The sequence below is a fragment of the Archocentrus centrarchus genome, chromosome 7, assembly GCF_007364275.1.
Source record: "Archocentrus centrarchus isolate MPI-CPG fArcCen1 chromosome 7, fArcCen1, whole genome shotgun sequence".
Classification (NCBI taxonomy): Eukaryota; Metazoa; Chordata; class Actinopteri; order Cichliformes; family Cichlidae; genus Archocentrus; species Archocentrus centrarchus.
This window is the reverse complement of record NC_044352.1, coordinates 19,617,292-19,632,599: the sequence shown is the minus strand read 5'-3', so window position 1 is coordinate 19,632,599 and position 15,308 is coordinate 19,617,292. Positions and strand designations below refer to the sequence as shown.

General features: G+C 42.8%; 2 protein-coding genes across 3 annotated transcripts in view; one reads left to right on the top strand and one right to left on the bottom strand.

Moving 5' to 3' along the window:
- Nucleotides 1-23: 23 nt before the first annotated feature.
- Nucleotides 24-12,481, bottom strand: nr1d4a (nuclear receptor subfamily 1, group D, member 4a). Its single transcript, XM_030732887.1, has 8 exons — nucleotides 11,823-12,481; nucleotides 5,939-6,244; nucleotides 5,757-5,845; nucleotides 5,472-5,616; nucleotides 2,448-3,022; nucleotides 2,168-2,353; nucleotides 1,826-2,036; nucleotides 24-1,716 (listed from the first exon to the last, which is right to left on the bottom strand). Exons 1-8 carry the CDS (start codon nucleotides 11,842-11,844, stop codon nucleotides 1,520-1,522), a joined length of 1,731 nt encoding a protein of 576 aa, XP_030588747.1. The 5' UTR covers nucleotides 11,845-12,481; the 3' UTR covers nucleotides 24-1,519.
- rarga (retinoic acid receptor gamma a) overlaps nucleotides 12,296-15,308 on the top strand; it is a 41,058-nt gene continuing 38,045 nt past the window's right edge. Inside the window, exons 1-2 of one of the 2 annotated variants that reach the window (XM_030732890.1) lie at nucleotides 12,296-12,318; nucleotides 13,977-14,053. The gene's annotated coding sequence lies outside the window, so the exon portion shown is untranslated. Of the gene's footprint in view, nucleotides 12,319-13,897; nucleotides 14,054-15,308 lie in introns of those variants that run through there. The other variant, XM_030732889.1, reaches the window with a different exon arrangement.

The window sequence follows — 15,308 nt, the reverse complement described above, 5'->3', positions numbered from 1 at the left end:
GCAGAATAATACATAATTCCAGCTTTATATCATTTTATCATTTCTATTTAGGAAGAAAAAAATGTACAAAATGTACAAGATGTGCTCAATCAGCCATAATCAAACAAGTTAACAGTGAGAGGACCAATCATATTAGATCTCTCAACTCCCACCACCCCAAAAAAAAAACAAAATCTCTTGTGTTTGTATGACAAACATTGGGGCCAGAGGAAGGGTGCACGTGGAGTGAGTGCTGGTGATTTCAGGGATTATGCTGGTTTGTTACGTCATCTAATAGCAGGAAGAGTGTCTAAGCCTTCTGAGAATCCCTACTACACTTTCTCCTGAGCAAAGCTCCCTTGGCATAGCCAGATTCCCACCAAATACAGGAAGGTCATTACATTCTTCTTCTTTACACCAAACTCATGTCTGATCCATCATATCGGTTCATTAATTGATACATCAACATTTGGGGTAACATAATATTTACAGCAAAAACAAAAAAAATAAAATAAACACAGGAACTACAAAACCGAATGTGCATGGAGCATCTCCATCAGTCCAGATGTGATACGATACAGTGACAGACATTACATTTTTTGATTTATGATGTTGGCGTATTTAAACTCAAGGTGAACCAAATGTTTTCTAGAAGGTCAGTCAAAACTTAGAAAGAAACCGATTGTATCCTGTCATGTACAGGTTAAAATAAGGATCCCATTTCAGTACTGATGCAGGTAGTACGTTTGTAAAATGGTGACACACAGTTACCTTAAGATTTCAGGTATCACTTGCATATTAGATTTATGCAAAGTAATATTAAGATGACATCACTAGTAGCCGATAATAGCGCTCAAAACATGTAATCGATCTCTCCCTTGTTGCTAAGAACATCCTGTAATGACCTGCAATACAGCACTGATTCATATGTTATTTGGCTAAGAATTAGCCCCTGCAACTTCCAACTCATTTTGCCAGATTGGGTCATATATTATATACAGATTCCCTTTCTCTTAAACACAAACTGAGACATGGTCAGTCATCACCAGTGGCCCCTAAGTAAAACTTTTTCATATACAATATTCATCTTTTAGCTGCTGCTTAGTGAGGATCTGATAATACTGTATGACTCATGGAATAAACAGAAGCGAACTGGCTTTTATTCTTAAGTATACAGGATATAATGAGCAAGTGCACAAATGATTTTTCCAAAATGGTACTAGTAATTCTACACAATGATTTTTTTGTAACTGACCAATGTCTCTCAAAAGGTGTTGAGGTTTATGAGTGTACATAAGTATTTTTATTTATTTTTAACAAGATCAACAGCGAGCCAAAAATATGTCTGTAGCCCTCATTTATCCTTTTCAAAAAAAGCACTCATGAGATTGCACAATTCCTTGTTCCTCAATATTGAAGGAAGTCCTGCCCCTGGAAGATAATATCTGTGTGTGTGCATATGTATATATATATATATATATACTGTGTGTTTCTGTGCAAAACAGTTTTTTCCTGTGCACTCTGTAAAAGAGAGGCCTTCTTAAGGGTCAATGCGAAAGGCCAACAGTTTGTCGGAGTGCAGGTTGTTGAGAGTGCGGAGGTCTGGCAGGCGCAGGAGCAGCTTGGAGAAGAGGGTGGTATCGTCTGGACGACGACGAGTGATCAGTGAACGCAGGGCGCGGATCAGACCCTCCTGTAGCTGCTCCACGGCCCGCATGTCCGAAATGCCAGAACGGTCTGAGGAGCACAGAGGATACCCATGTGAGTGGTTGACACAGTGAGCACATTATTGATTTATTATCAAACTGCCACTGCTTTGCAGCATTTGTAACTATCCCTCTCTAACCTGCAGAGACCAGCACCACAGCCATGAAGAGGGCCATTTCATCAGGCTCTAGCCCCAGAGAACCCAACTTCTCACTGAATTCAAACATTGCATCCAGCAGAGAGCTCATGCCCAACGCCCGCAAAGTGGACAGGGGATAAGTTTGGCCATTCAAGAAGGTCACTGTACGCTCCTCAGCATTGAACAAGGTACAGAACCGCACCATCAGAACCTAAACACACAAGAAATGGGAAAAAAGAGGACAAAAACAAATGCTTTAGCCAATAACACATTTGGACACATAAGGAAGGTGTTACATATTATGCATTTATAACTAGCAAAATTGAAAATGTATGTCATTACCTGGAAGGTGCCTGATTTTAGCAGCATGACCTGGTCTTGCTGGCTAAGCTCTTGAAACCCCGGGATGCCTTTAGCAAACTCTACAACCTCCTTGACAGCAGGGGTGAAGCACTGAGAGAAAGACTCCCATATTTCCTGACTTGTGCGCTCTGCCCCTGATACAGGGCACGCATTGAGAGGACAAGCCTTTGAAAAGACAAAAAACATAAAATCATAAATCATTACTGGCTAAATAGGATATCCTACTCGAGTCCTAATTTAGCAAGCTTCTTGCACTTACCAGAATTTTAGCTCCTGAAGCTACCTTCCATGGGCAGGAGGGCTGATTTTGGGTATTGCCTCCAGTGTGGAAGCTGTCGTGATTGGCAGAGCCTCCCCTTTGAGGTGTTGTAGTATTTGCCTGGTTTTGATTCTGATTTGATGACACTAAATAGGAATAGCGATTGTTGTCCAAATTGTTAAATGCAGGTTGGTTGTCATTGGAGGAAACTGGGCATAGATTGGCAGGGGTAACTGGGCAAGACTGATAACTCTGGGCTGAGGTGGGCTGAGATGAGACTTGAGGAAAATTGCCATCCTGAGAAAAGGGAGATGTGTTATTGTTGGAGATGATGTTGCCCCCCTTGGATGCTCTCTCCTGGTTGCTGCTGTTGCTGGTAAAGATGTCACGATAGGCTCTGGAAATGGTTCCGATGGCCTCTTTTGAGGTGCTGTCATCTGTGCTGGTAGGACTTTCCCTCACTGAGGAGGAGTCCATGTCCATGGCGGCCGACTCATTTAGGCTGTTCATGTAGCTCTGCATCTCATCCAGAAGTCGCTGTTTCTCTCTCTTAGGGATACGCCCAAAACGCACCGCTAGGGACGATACAAGCAGAAGAGAAGAGATCAGCTTCCTGTCGTTGAAAACATAGGCAATCCTGTAAACATGTTTTTTTTTTTGCCCGGCTTTTCATTGCTCCTTTTGTTTCTTTCTCTTTAAATAAATGGTAAAGTACAGCAATGACAGAAATTACAAATAGATTATATATATAGATCAAGAGATATGTATCCTGCATAAAGTATGTATAACTCAAAGCTCAGCATTCTTAAACTGTTATCCATCAAACCTTATATATATAGGCAAGATAAACTGTTTTAATGATTTCAATGAAAATCACGCAAGTTGGGAGACGAAAACTTCCTTTTCTTCACCCATATCCTCCATCCCCACTTCTCACAGTAACCATCAGCTGGAGAGGCTATTTATAGACCCCCTGCTGCCATCTGCCTCATCCTATCCTCTATCCACCCCTGTCTCCTTCCTCTACCGCTCCCTCTCTCCATTTGTAAGTAGGGCAGTGGGGCAACATGAGCATGATGTCACTGGCACTGAGATCGTGAGAAGGAGAAGGATGAGAGTGGTGGGCTTGAAGAGCTGAGACAGTAGTGAGAACGTGAAGAAGACTGACATGACAGGCGGTGATGCTATAACGTGAGAATGTATGTGTGTTGCTCCTGTTTGTTACAGTCACACTGTGAGGACCTGCCTCCCTTTTGGGGACGAAAGCCCTCGTTATGTAAATCACTGAAGTGTAAGGTGACGATTTGATTCAAAGGTAGGATTACAGTCTAAACCGGGCAAGCTGTGGTAATTGTGTTCGATGTTCTGGGTAGTGCAAGTCACCAGGAAACTACTGCAAGTCAAGTGGTGTGTGTGTGTACACGTGTGTGTGCGCGTAAGGTGGAGTAAGATAGAAATCGTACAGCTTCAAAGACTTTTATAAGTAGAGCACACCTAATTTTTTTTTTCTTTTTATTGCATACCCTCACAATTTACCATGGAAAACAGAATGACAGTTTGCTGTGTCAAACTGAGAGATCTAGAGTAGTTTTTACAGTATTTACCAAACACAGTAACTTTTTTGCACAGACCCTTGATAAGGAAGTGGCCAGTAATGTAACATGAGCTCAATCGCTTTCATCATGGTTACAAAGAAGTGAATGCAGAGTAATGAGCTGCATTTGCTAATAACTCTTAAAGAAGTTTCACCCTCTCACCACAAAGGTTAGAGGAAGAAACCTGAAGAAACCTTCCTGTAACCTTACAGAATTACAGGAAGAAAAGTGTGCCACCATGCCAACGGACTTAAGTATTTGCCTATGTTGCAGCGCCAGAGTATCATAGCTGCCTGGTGTGAAATCAGGGTGTACTATTTATTGTGGGCTGCAGTCGGTTGCCTGCGGTTTTCCTGTTTTCGTAATGCAGCTTGAAACAGAGCAAAAAGGGGTTTCTAGGTTGTGGTACTTAACGCTTTCAAAAATCTCCCCTAAGAGGGTCAACCTGAATGTTCTCTTACTTGGCTGCATTTTGCCACCCTGGTTTTTTTTTTTTTTTTTTTTGCTGTGCACCAAAAGTGTCAGGCACATGCAGAAATAACACTAACCTCGTTACTAGATTAGGCAATGCAGAGTACTGGAGGGTGGAGATAAGCAGAAACCATACTGAGAGGAAGAAAACAGACAAACTACACCAAGTAGGTCATGATGCACTATACACACTATAGGGCTGATTCTGTATTGTTTTTCTAGGTCAGCCCAACTGGTGTCTTAATCTGTGGTGATAGGTGATCAATCATTGTTTAACTATCAGAGCCAGAACTAGATGATAGGAGCATTATGCCTGATAAATTCTGTCACAACGATGGTTTCTGCATCCCTTGCTTAATTGCTGCCCTGTCCCTTATTAATTGCAGTAAGATGTTCTATGGGCATACACAAGGTAATCAAGTTGACCCCGTTCCAATTTCCTAAAATAATTCCTGTGTTTGCTGCAGTTTTCCAGATGATAGATAGCTTTAGGGACTTCAGGGTTCCTCTACTCATAAATCACTGTCTGAGGGAGAAATGCAAGGGAGCTGAGGGAACATAGTGGGTACATGTAGGGGGAGGGGCTGCACTGAGCAAGAGCATAGAGGTAGGTGTTGGAGGATGCTGCAAAGGGCAGCAGAAAGACACTTAGAAACTTAAAAGAGTGATACAATGCCAGATGGTACTTACTGGCAGCACAGTGACAAAGTAGGAGGGCAAGACAGGTGCAAGTCTTCCTACAGACTGAATGACTGAGCTACTGGCATGATGACCTCAAAAGTCTTCCGCATTACATTTTTCACTCAGACCTACATATTGGGACTGCACCACTTTCTGGGTGCCCTTTTTTCCCTGCTGCTTTGGTTAATCAGAACACTGTGGTATTCTGGCAGAAGTGTGTGAGGAGAAATTTCATTAAAAATAAATAAATAAATAAAAAAAAATCAGGATGTCTCACCATCTCTTGACATGCCAACAGAGAGGCATTTCTTGAAACGGCAGTGCTGGCACCGGTTCCGATTCATGCGCATGATCAGACAGTTCTCATTCTTCACACACATCTTGTAGTTGATGTTCTGCTGGATGCTGCGGCGGAAAAAACCCTGACACACACACACAAAAACGTGTTCATATATATCACGTGGAACCAGGGCACCAAAATCAACACACAGAAGAAATGTTCCACAGGTTGATTTTTTTTTTTTTTGGGGGGGGGGGGGGGGGGGGGGGGTTATTGGCTTACCTTGCATCCCTCACATGCATGCACTCCATAGTGGAAACCAGATGCAATGTCACCACAGACTTTGCAAAGCAAGACCATTCCACCCGTCTCTGAGGAATGAAAATGAACAGTGAGTTATGCTACAAAAAGCACGTAGGGGAAGGAATAAATATTTATGCATATTGACAATTAGGAAGACTAACTGGTGAAAGTTCCTGGGAACCCGCATGGCCTTTTCCCTGCAATAGGGTGTGCATAGGAATGCTGTGGAGTAGCTGCTGGTGTTGAGGGACCACTATAGACTTCAGGAAACTGGAACACCAGTTTGGAGGATGGAGTGTTGCACCCAGATGCCCTCTGTTTCAAGGCCCCAATCTCTGTGAAGGTAACCTCCTCTGGAGATGAGGGCTGGGAGTGTGAAGAAGGTGATTGTGTTTGGTATCCGCTGGAAGGGCTGCCAGGGCTCGGACTGGCGCTGCCAGAGGAGCCGGCATACAGGATTACTCCTCCTGCAGAGAAAGAATGGAGATGTTCACATGAAGCGACATTATTTTTATATAGAGCCTACTTTAAATTGGCTGGATTAGATGAATTATAAATTATCTCAATTTAAGTTGGGTACTCGTATTTCGTTAGAAAACCTTAAGCTGGGCTACGCTATAGCTGTGGATGTGCTGTGATGTAATGTTGCACAATCTCTGGGCAGCAGCTCTGAGAATCTGCAGCGACATTGCTGCAAGCTGAGTGTAATAGGCGTAATGGTGCGCTCAAGCGGATAAAGTGGGCGCTAAAAATACTGCCGGTAACACAGCAACGAATCAGAGACGTCCACTAGAAGCGCTACTTTTTATAAATAATTCTTGCATCATGCAGTATTAAAGCACCTGTAAATAATCGGTGGATTCTTTTTATGTCATTCAATTGCGGTTGTTTCTGAAGTTTCGCCCCCCCGCTCTCTGTCTCCCTCTCTCGCACTTCTAGTCAGGCGCTGTGGATGAGCTGAGACACGACCTCACGTGTCTGCGGGGTCTGCTGCCTCCTCCGCTCCAATAATAGCCTCGCTCCCCTGGCACCGTGCCCAGCGCCAGCCAACAGCACGACACCTGACCGCCGCCTCACATGCATGGACTCCTGACACGGTTACTGCCCGAACCAAATCCGCAGTCTCGTGTTGAAATCTAACACAATTCGAAGTCAGATATGTGTTTATAAACATACGCAGAATGGGACGCCCCCTGAGCGTGAGGTGGCACCGAGATTCGGCTACTGTTGTTCTTCCGCCGACAGCAGAAGAATGTGAGTCACGTTTTTTTTTTCCCCCCAAAAGGTAAACCCTCAATTGTGTGGTTTGGACTGGTGTAACAAAGCACCATGCAGCAGAGCCCAGCACAGAGACATTCAGGACGACAAACTAGGTTATATGCATATTAATTTCTGTATACAAAGCAGTCTGAAAGATATTTTTCTAATTTAAAACCTTTTTTTTTAACCTTGCACATGCAGCTGAAAGTGGCACAGTGCTTTAACCGACTCTGCCTGGAGACCTCGCCTTTTGCTGCAAACAGTATTTGTTTAGCTCAAATGTTTTGATAATCCCTTCACCAGCACGTGTTGGAGGATTTGTTGACTCATGCCAGAGTCATAGACAGATCCAGCACACCAGACCTGAGCCTCACCTCCTTTTGAGCTTACATGCAGACAGTGAATGCCCAAACCCCTCCCCTCCACTCCACCCAAACACATTGCATGTCCACCTGAAGACTCACATGTACAGTATAGCCTTGTGTTTATGAATGACCCCGCCAGAGCCACTGTACTGTGAACAGTTAATTAATAATCAGTTTAAAACTTTGCTTTCGAGTGCAGGAAGTACCCACGCAGGCTCTAAAGTATTGCTCTCATTCACTATTGTTCTAAATTCTGGTCTTTCTAACTTCTAAACTGAAATCTTTGTTTCAAATTATGGAAAATACCCCTTTTCCCATGAGGATCAATAAAGATGTGTAATGCATACAGGTTCTTTTTTTTTTTTTTTTTGGATAGACAGGTAATAGCAGTTCTATGAGACTATATGCCATTATAAAATACCTTCAGGTGAGAGTTACGCCAAACGTGAACCGAACTTCATTTTTGTTTCTTTGTCTTGCATAGAGTTTCCCACGTTCAAATCATATTTCCGTGCACCTTGCCACAACGTGCACAAGACACTTACAATTTAGGTCATTGCAGACTGTATTAATTGAGGACTCAGTCACTGCTCATCTTAAGTTTAGTGTACCCGTGCAAACGCTAATCTGCCTGGGACCAGAAAGCAGGCAGAGAAACGTGAGCACTGGATACTCCACAGGCGGTCCCTCTCCCTTCTGTTTCCCTCGTTATCTCTTAGTTTCACTGGTTGAAGTAGATAGAAGCCACAGTGACAATAGTGTTTATCCCCACACCCCCCCAACCCCTTTAGTTTATAAATATAGATGATGAGTTCCTGAGAAATGTTTTTTTTTTTTTTAAACATGTACTTCTCTATTGCCATTAAAAAGAGTTTGTGCTACAGAACACAGTTTGTACTTGGGTGTTTGCAGAAGACTTCGTTACCTCAGGCTTGTGAAACTAGGTCAATATCGCAGGAACTAGATGGAATTGTGTCTATGTGCCTCTAGCATCTCTCTAAACTGGTGCCACATCACACAGCAGCTCTGGCTCATGCAATTAAGAGGACGAGCTGTATTAGAGTATCACAGTGGGTGGCTATGGCCTATTTTATAGAGCCCCAGAATATGATTAGTCGTCTAATATCCTGAAATGTTCTGTGTTCTGTCGTCTTGTTAGAGCATCAGTTACATTGCCACGCAACCTCTCAGCATCGCTTTCATCTCCTGTATGTTTCAGGAGCGTTTGCGAGGCGCAGCTGATGTGAGGGGGAAATGCTGCGTTTTAACAGTCACGTTCCAGTCCAAACGCACGCTAAGCGCATGAGTGCCCTGAACCGATGAGTCGGGGACAGATGTTGCAGAATCAAAATCGAGTCGGCTTCTACAACACTGCAAGCTCACACTGATTTAAATCGGGGGGGGGGGGGGGGGGGGGGGGGGGGGGTCAATTGAAACAAGTGGCGCATGAGGCGGGAAAACGTGACCAGAGAGAAAAGAGTTAATGCATGGAATTGCTGACCCACTGACCAAGCTCTGCCTCACCACCACCGCAGGCGGCATCAACACAGAAGCGTCCGTGAGAGCGGGGCAACGGCAGGAGGAGGGCTCGGCTATCTCACGCGTCGCACGCGGCTCTGCAAGGGAAGCCACGTGAGGAGAGCTTTTTGACGGAGCTTTCACTGGGAAGACGTGAAGCGTGCGCTCCAGCCGGGAGCCAGAGCTTCTCTACAGTCCGCCAGGGGCTTATAATTAAAGAGCCAAATTAAATAGAGCAGCATGTTATGCGGCGGGGTGGTCTGACCGCGCGACACCAGCAGCACCTCCCGCGCTGCAACTAGTTTAAAACAGTAGGGCGAAAACTATGTGTCAGTGTGTGACCAGACAAAAGTATCGGGGGGAAATTCGCGTGAATATGGAACCCTGTTTAATTCAAAATCCATCTATTTTGGATTAGTCATACCCTAGGATATTAAATGTGATTAAGCGTTTTCTTTCATTCGCCTCAGTACGTCTGAATTTATAACCAGGGGAGGACTGGTTCACTTTTAACTCAGATCAGTTGTACCACTCAGCATCTCCCATTCAGAGTCTGAGTGGTGTCAATAGCCCCGTATGTTCTACAAGAAACTGGCCTACTGGCATAGGGCCTCTGTTTTTGAGGACACAGATGTATTATTTTGGGATACACATATTTAGTTTGAAGGTACTGTTTGAGTTTGAAATGACTTGTAGCCTATAAGGCCTATTTTTCCCACATACTGCAAAATAATGTAGTTTGGATAACTACCTTGCAAATGAGTATAGTATTGGTTCGTTTTTAATGTTGAGAAAAATGGGACCCATAAGTGCTTTTTTTTTATGTGAATGTTTGTGTCATTTAGTCAGCCTTAGAACCAAGGCACTGATGTTTTATAGCCAATGGCTAGAAATAGTCTGAATACTTGAATGATGCTGAAAATAATGCAGAAAACCTCCACCGGGGGCGTGCCAGAGGACGTTTTAGGGAGGCATCTAAAGTCCATGAAGTTAAGCAGTGAAGGGCACGAAACTTGTTCTTCTTCTTCATATTTGTTTACACCATTTGATTATCATTTGACAGCTAAATGTGATCAAACAGCATAGCTGTACTACGGTAGTGCTACAGAGCTGTTGCTGTTGGTGTCATAAACATTTGCTGGCTTCCACACACTAGTTCAACCGGTGAAGGTCGTACAAGCTGACGTAAATACTGATTCTGACAAATACTCTCTAATGCATTTTCAACTATTTGTATATTATAAATTCCAAATATTAGTTTTTACTGATTTATATTTTCCTAATAATTGGTCCAGTGTAAACTGTTCCTACTGACTGTAGCCTACTCCCCTACATTGTGTTTACTAGAATTACATAACAGACCTGCTGATAAGACAGACTAAGCTACATATGATGTATTTGGGTCTACTGTTTGTGTTATAAGATATTTCATGTATGAATAAACCATTAAATTAACCTTCTTCACGAGGTGAATGTCTCCTCCACATGCAACAACTCACCCACTCAATCTGTAACTCATTCTTCTACAGGCTTGGTAATTGCGGGCATATGGTTATTAAGATGTTTATAGGTTTTGTTTAGATGACTGAACTCATAAATTAAATTAGATTATGTCCCAATAACATTATTGAACTAGTAAAGGTCAGGTTAATGTGGTCACCATTTGGACTGATGAGAATGGACTACAAAAGGAGGTTAAAATGTGGGTTGTAATTAAAAACATTTTATTTTATAAATTAAAAAAGAAAACAATAAAAAAAGTGCTTAAATAAAGCTTTAAACGCCACCCTGCTTCACTCCTCTTGGACAAACACCAAACCCAGCGCTGCAGTCTGCTTTTATCGGCCGAGTAATACTACAGCTAATATATGATTATTCATGTATTTACTCTGGCCCACTTAATCAGTGAAATACAAAGTCATAACACAGTTAGAGAGTTTCGTTTCAGATTAGCGTGGCACAGGGTGCGCCCATCACCTGTGCGAGAACGTGACCGTGGCTGTTGTAAATGATTCACCGTCAATTAGGAGAGGGAAGCAGAGAGCATGTGCACCCTTGGCTGATCTCGAAAAAACGCTGCTTAATACCACTTAACGGATAGAGGTCCTGCCATTATCAGCCTTTATACTGCAGGCACTCCAGTGATGACTTTGATAATGGAAACAGACACGCCCCTTATACCGAAGTTTGTTTTTCAGCTATGATATGACAGTGCTGCAGTTAAAATTCTGGCACGACAGATTATGATTACAGTGATACTGTAGCTCCACGTGAGTTTGTTTTCATGGAGAGTAACAGGAAGTGGCCAGCCTCTTCCATCATATGCGGTTCACCGTCAGAGCTGCGTCCCACGCGCTGTTGCGCTTGGACATTTGAACGCAGCACAGCGATGTCTTGGCAGCTTTTTTTTTTTTTTTTATTTGATATTAAAAACAACCCAAAAGGACCCGATGATAAAATCGCAGGCTAATGCAAAAGCAATGTTGGCTAGTCACAAACTTAAAAAATATTCAGCTCAATAATGAGTAAAATACAAAACTTGCAAAAAATATCATTCATGCACTTGTTGGTGGATGCGATTAAAAAAAAAGCCTCACAAGTATTAATGAAAAAGTACTTTTAAGAGTGGTTTACACAATTATTAAATTAGTGGAATAAATCATAGATAGCCTAGCATTTCTGTTATGCATCAGTTTGAGCTTTGCTATATTTCAATCAAAATCAGGTCTATTTTACACTTAATAATACAGTAGGGTCAGACCGAGTTAAATTGCTTTGGCCTATTGATCGTTGGCAGCTACATGAATGAAACATCGATCAGTCATTCAATTCAACTCGTGTCATAATCAGCATTGCTAAACGTTTGCAGCACGCTACACATAATGTTAAAAGAGAATCTTACCACCACCGGGGCTGTTATCCATTTCTGTCTTGTTGATGATTAAATCTCCGATCAAACTTGATGGCAGACGTCTGTGAACGTCTGTCTCGTCACTAGGCTGGAGCAAAAGTCTTTTGAAGACGGGCAATAAAGTCAAGAAAGAGTTTTGCGAAAAACACCTGCTCCATAGAGCGCAGCAATGGGAAGCATTGATCGAAAAGTGTCCAGTGCTCGTAAAGTTGTTTTTCTTTTGCACTCTGTAGGTATTTCAGTAAACGACAACTCTTCTCCGAGAGATGTGAATTAGTCTGGCTGGTCTCCCCCAGTGATACCTGGATACCTTCTGCGCTCTGAGCACTGCACCTCGGCTCAAACGCGCGTGATGTTGCACGAGCGAAGATTAAACTATTCTCAAGAATTCCAAGAAAGTGGAGTCAGCATATCCTTGAACACACTGTCAGACATGACACAAGCTGCACACCCACTGATACAAACACCCACATCAATCACGTTGCAGGTGAGTAGGAAATGTGACCGCCTTTCTGTTCTCCCCAACTTGTGTTGTGGCTGTTTGTGTAGGATTTGGCTCAGTCTTTGTATGTAGCGGAGTCCTGCCTCTCCCTCTCTCTCCTTTACGCTTTTGTGCGTTTTCATTGGCGGGGATCCGGGGCTGAGGGGAGTTTGATGCGCTTATTCGACCGTGGTATGTGTTCAGTAAAGCCACACTACATGTGCGCGCTGCATGTGCCGAAGAGAGCGCTGCCCTACTGATACACATTTTATGCAAAATACAGAGCGTGTGGTGCGGAGGGATGGCGAGATTGGAGGATGAAGCACATGGACAAGAGGCGTGGCTCACCGTGACTGCTCTGACAAGCAGCGCTGCAAACGGATGGTAAACACTGAGACATGCCAAACATCATGCGAGTGCCAATTCTAAAGCGCGTGTGCCAAGGGAAAATGTAGACGCGCAAGCGGACTTATGAACAACATGCTCTTTGAGCAGACCACGTGCAACGCGCAAAGCCTTTGTCAGAAATTTCATTTCCCGCAAACTGTAAATCCCATGCATTTGTGATATATTCTCGGTTTTTAAAATATATACACGTGGCTTACGAATGAGGGTGAAGTCGGTCGTCACATGCATTATTTTTATTATTTCAAGTTAATAATAAGTTTATAATTTGTTTGCCAGCAAATCACCCGCAACAAACTGTAAAGACTGCAGCCCGTGTCCTTTGAACCTTAGCTTTGAGCAACCATGTGGACGCTACTTGTGGAAAGCGCCCCTCGGTGGCAATTCAAAGCATTAACATTTAACAAGTTCACAAACTGAACACAACCACAAATGCACGTGCCTCCTTGTGATTCCACTGTGTAGCAGACAAACCGTTGTATGCTTGTAAATACACGATCACAAATATGTTAAAAAAAACTGTTTGAGTTTTTACTATTTACTTAATTATCTGAGGTAACTGGAATCAGAATTGTTAACAAAATCAAAAAAGTCCATTGTAACATGTAGTTTATTTTTAATGACTTCTTATTTATTCATTTATTTAAAAAAGCTTTTATTAAAAGAGTGTTTTGCTTGAACATATTTTGTGCACCCTTTTGATCATTTCGCCAACTTAAAAAAAAAAAACCCAAAACAGTTTTTCTCTAAGTAATTGTTGTAATGGCCTTTTAACAAGAGAATATTAGCCCAATAAGCAAAATGTTAATAACAAAAAAATTAATCATAACAATTGCGGTTATTATTATATTAAACTAATGTAATAGTAGTTTGAATTCCTTTACATCAGATATCATCACAGGCAGCGAGGAAGGATTTAATATCTATTAGCTTATGTAAATACAAACTGAAGTGGTTTTATATTTTATTTTGTCTCGTGCGCTTTTTTTTTTATTATTGGTTTCCTTTGTTGTGGTTTCCATCTCCTTGAGCGGAAGTGTGCCGCACTGCTCCTTTCGCACACTAGGTGGAGTGGTAGTGTCAGAAATGTGAACGCGCGGTGGTTCCCATCGACGCCCCTGAAGCTGCTGCCGCGACGTAGTGGCCGACTGGCAAACGATCGTAAACTGACAAATGATTGAAAGATCTCTGAAGCAAAGCCAAGCCCAAAGAGGACTTCTGTAAAGCTCGTAATTGACTTTGCTTTGTCTCCTTCATAGAAAACTTCTGTCTTCTGAGTTTCTGGGGAATACGCTCGCGTTTGAAGCCGAAGCATAAACTTCTGCAGGCGTAGAAGGTAGGATTGTGTACTTTACATAAATCATCTCCCGTCGTGATTAATTGGACACGTCTAAGAATAAACGTAGCTCAAGCTGCGTCGATCCGGGCGTGTGTTTACTGTGTGTATGTGAAGACTCACGCACTCATCATTAGAACACGTTACGGCAGGGCACGGGATAATTACAGGCTGCTAAAAGTGTGTGGGGACTGAGCAGAAGAGAAGCCGCTGCCAACATACACACCTGCAGAGAGCACTGCTCTGCCCGAGGCTTAAAAGACAGTCTTCATCACTTTCTTAGTCTCCCTGCCTGTGCGCCTGTCTGTCACCCGGCCCCTCACCGCCCCCTCCCTCACACACCTTGTTGCATGTTATGTGAATGACGCCAGTTGTGTGGCTGATGAGAAGTTTATTCCAGACTCAACCTCGGAGGTAGTTTTAGATTGATGTCCGGGATGGTTGATTGAGCTCACAAAGGCAAAGCCAAATGAGCAAAGAATGCAGAAAATTTTCCAGTAGCAGACTCTGTGGAATTAGCCTCATGATCAGTTGAGATGTTTTTTTTTTTTTTTTTTCTTCCCCTTCTGTACAGAAATACACAAAAGTAGACCTTTATCTGACTTCGACATACTAAACATATGTCTAAGTGCTCAAGAAAAGGAAAACTTTTTTTTGTTCACTTTCCCTGTGCAGTATTTAGTGCCCACATTTCTCACAAGGGCAGTTTTATATGCAGGGAAGGAGGCATGGAAAAGAAGACCTTTCCTTTTGAGCTCACAGATTTGCAGTAATTACAGAATCACTTCCATATGTGGCTCTCTGGCTGCCTTCTGGCTGCCCCCACCACCCTTCTCTTCCCCACTGCTCTCTCTTTCCCTCTCCCCTCTTTCATTTGCATTCTCCCCAATCGCTCATTTTTTCTGCTTTTATTTTTTTATTTTATTTTTGGCTTTCCTTCATGCACTCTGAACATTTTTTTTCTCCCTAAAACCACAGCTTAAACAAAGTTTATGATAATCAGAACATCCTGGCATTTTTGGCAAACAGCTGTGCATTTTGGTGATTCAATTAGATCATACTTGCCAGAAAAAAAAAAAAAAAAGCTTGTGTTCTTTAGTATGAGAAGAGGGAGGGGAAAAAAAAAAAGAAGGGACATGGACAGGAGAGGGGAAATGTTGAAAAATATGGAAATGGTGAAAAAGAAAGGGAGCTCAGTGAAGAATTTGAGAGGCAGGAACGGAGCGTGAAGGAGGGAGAGGTGGAACAGAAAATG

Excerpts from the sequence above, each read along its gene's own strand:
- nr1d4a (XM_030732887.1), bottom strand. The coding sequence starts at position 11,844 with ATGGATAACAGCCCCGGTGGTG. Across the intron at positions 3,023-5,471 it reads TGTTGGCATGTCAAGAGATG|CGGTGCGTTTTGGGCGTATC; the intron begins GTGAGACATCCT and ends TATCGTCCCTAG. Across the intron at positions 1,717-1,825 it reads TGTGGTGCTGGTCTCTGCAG|ACCGTTCTGGCATTTCGGAC; the intron begins GTTAGAGAGGGA and ends TGTGCTCCTCAG.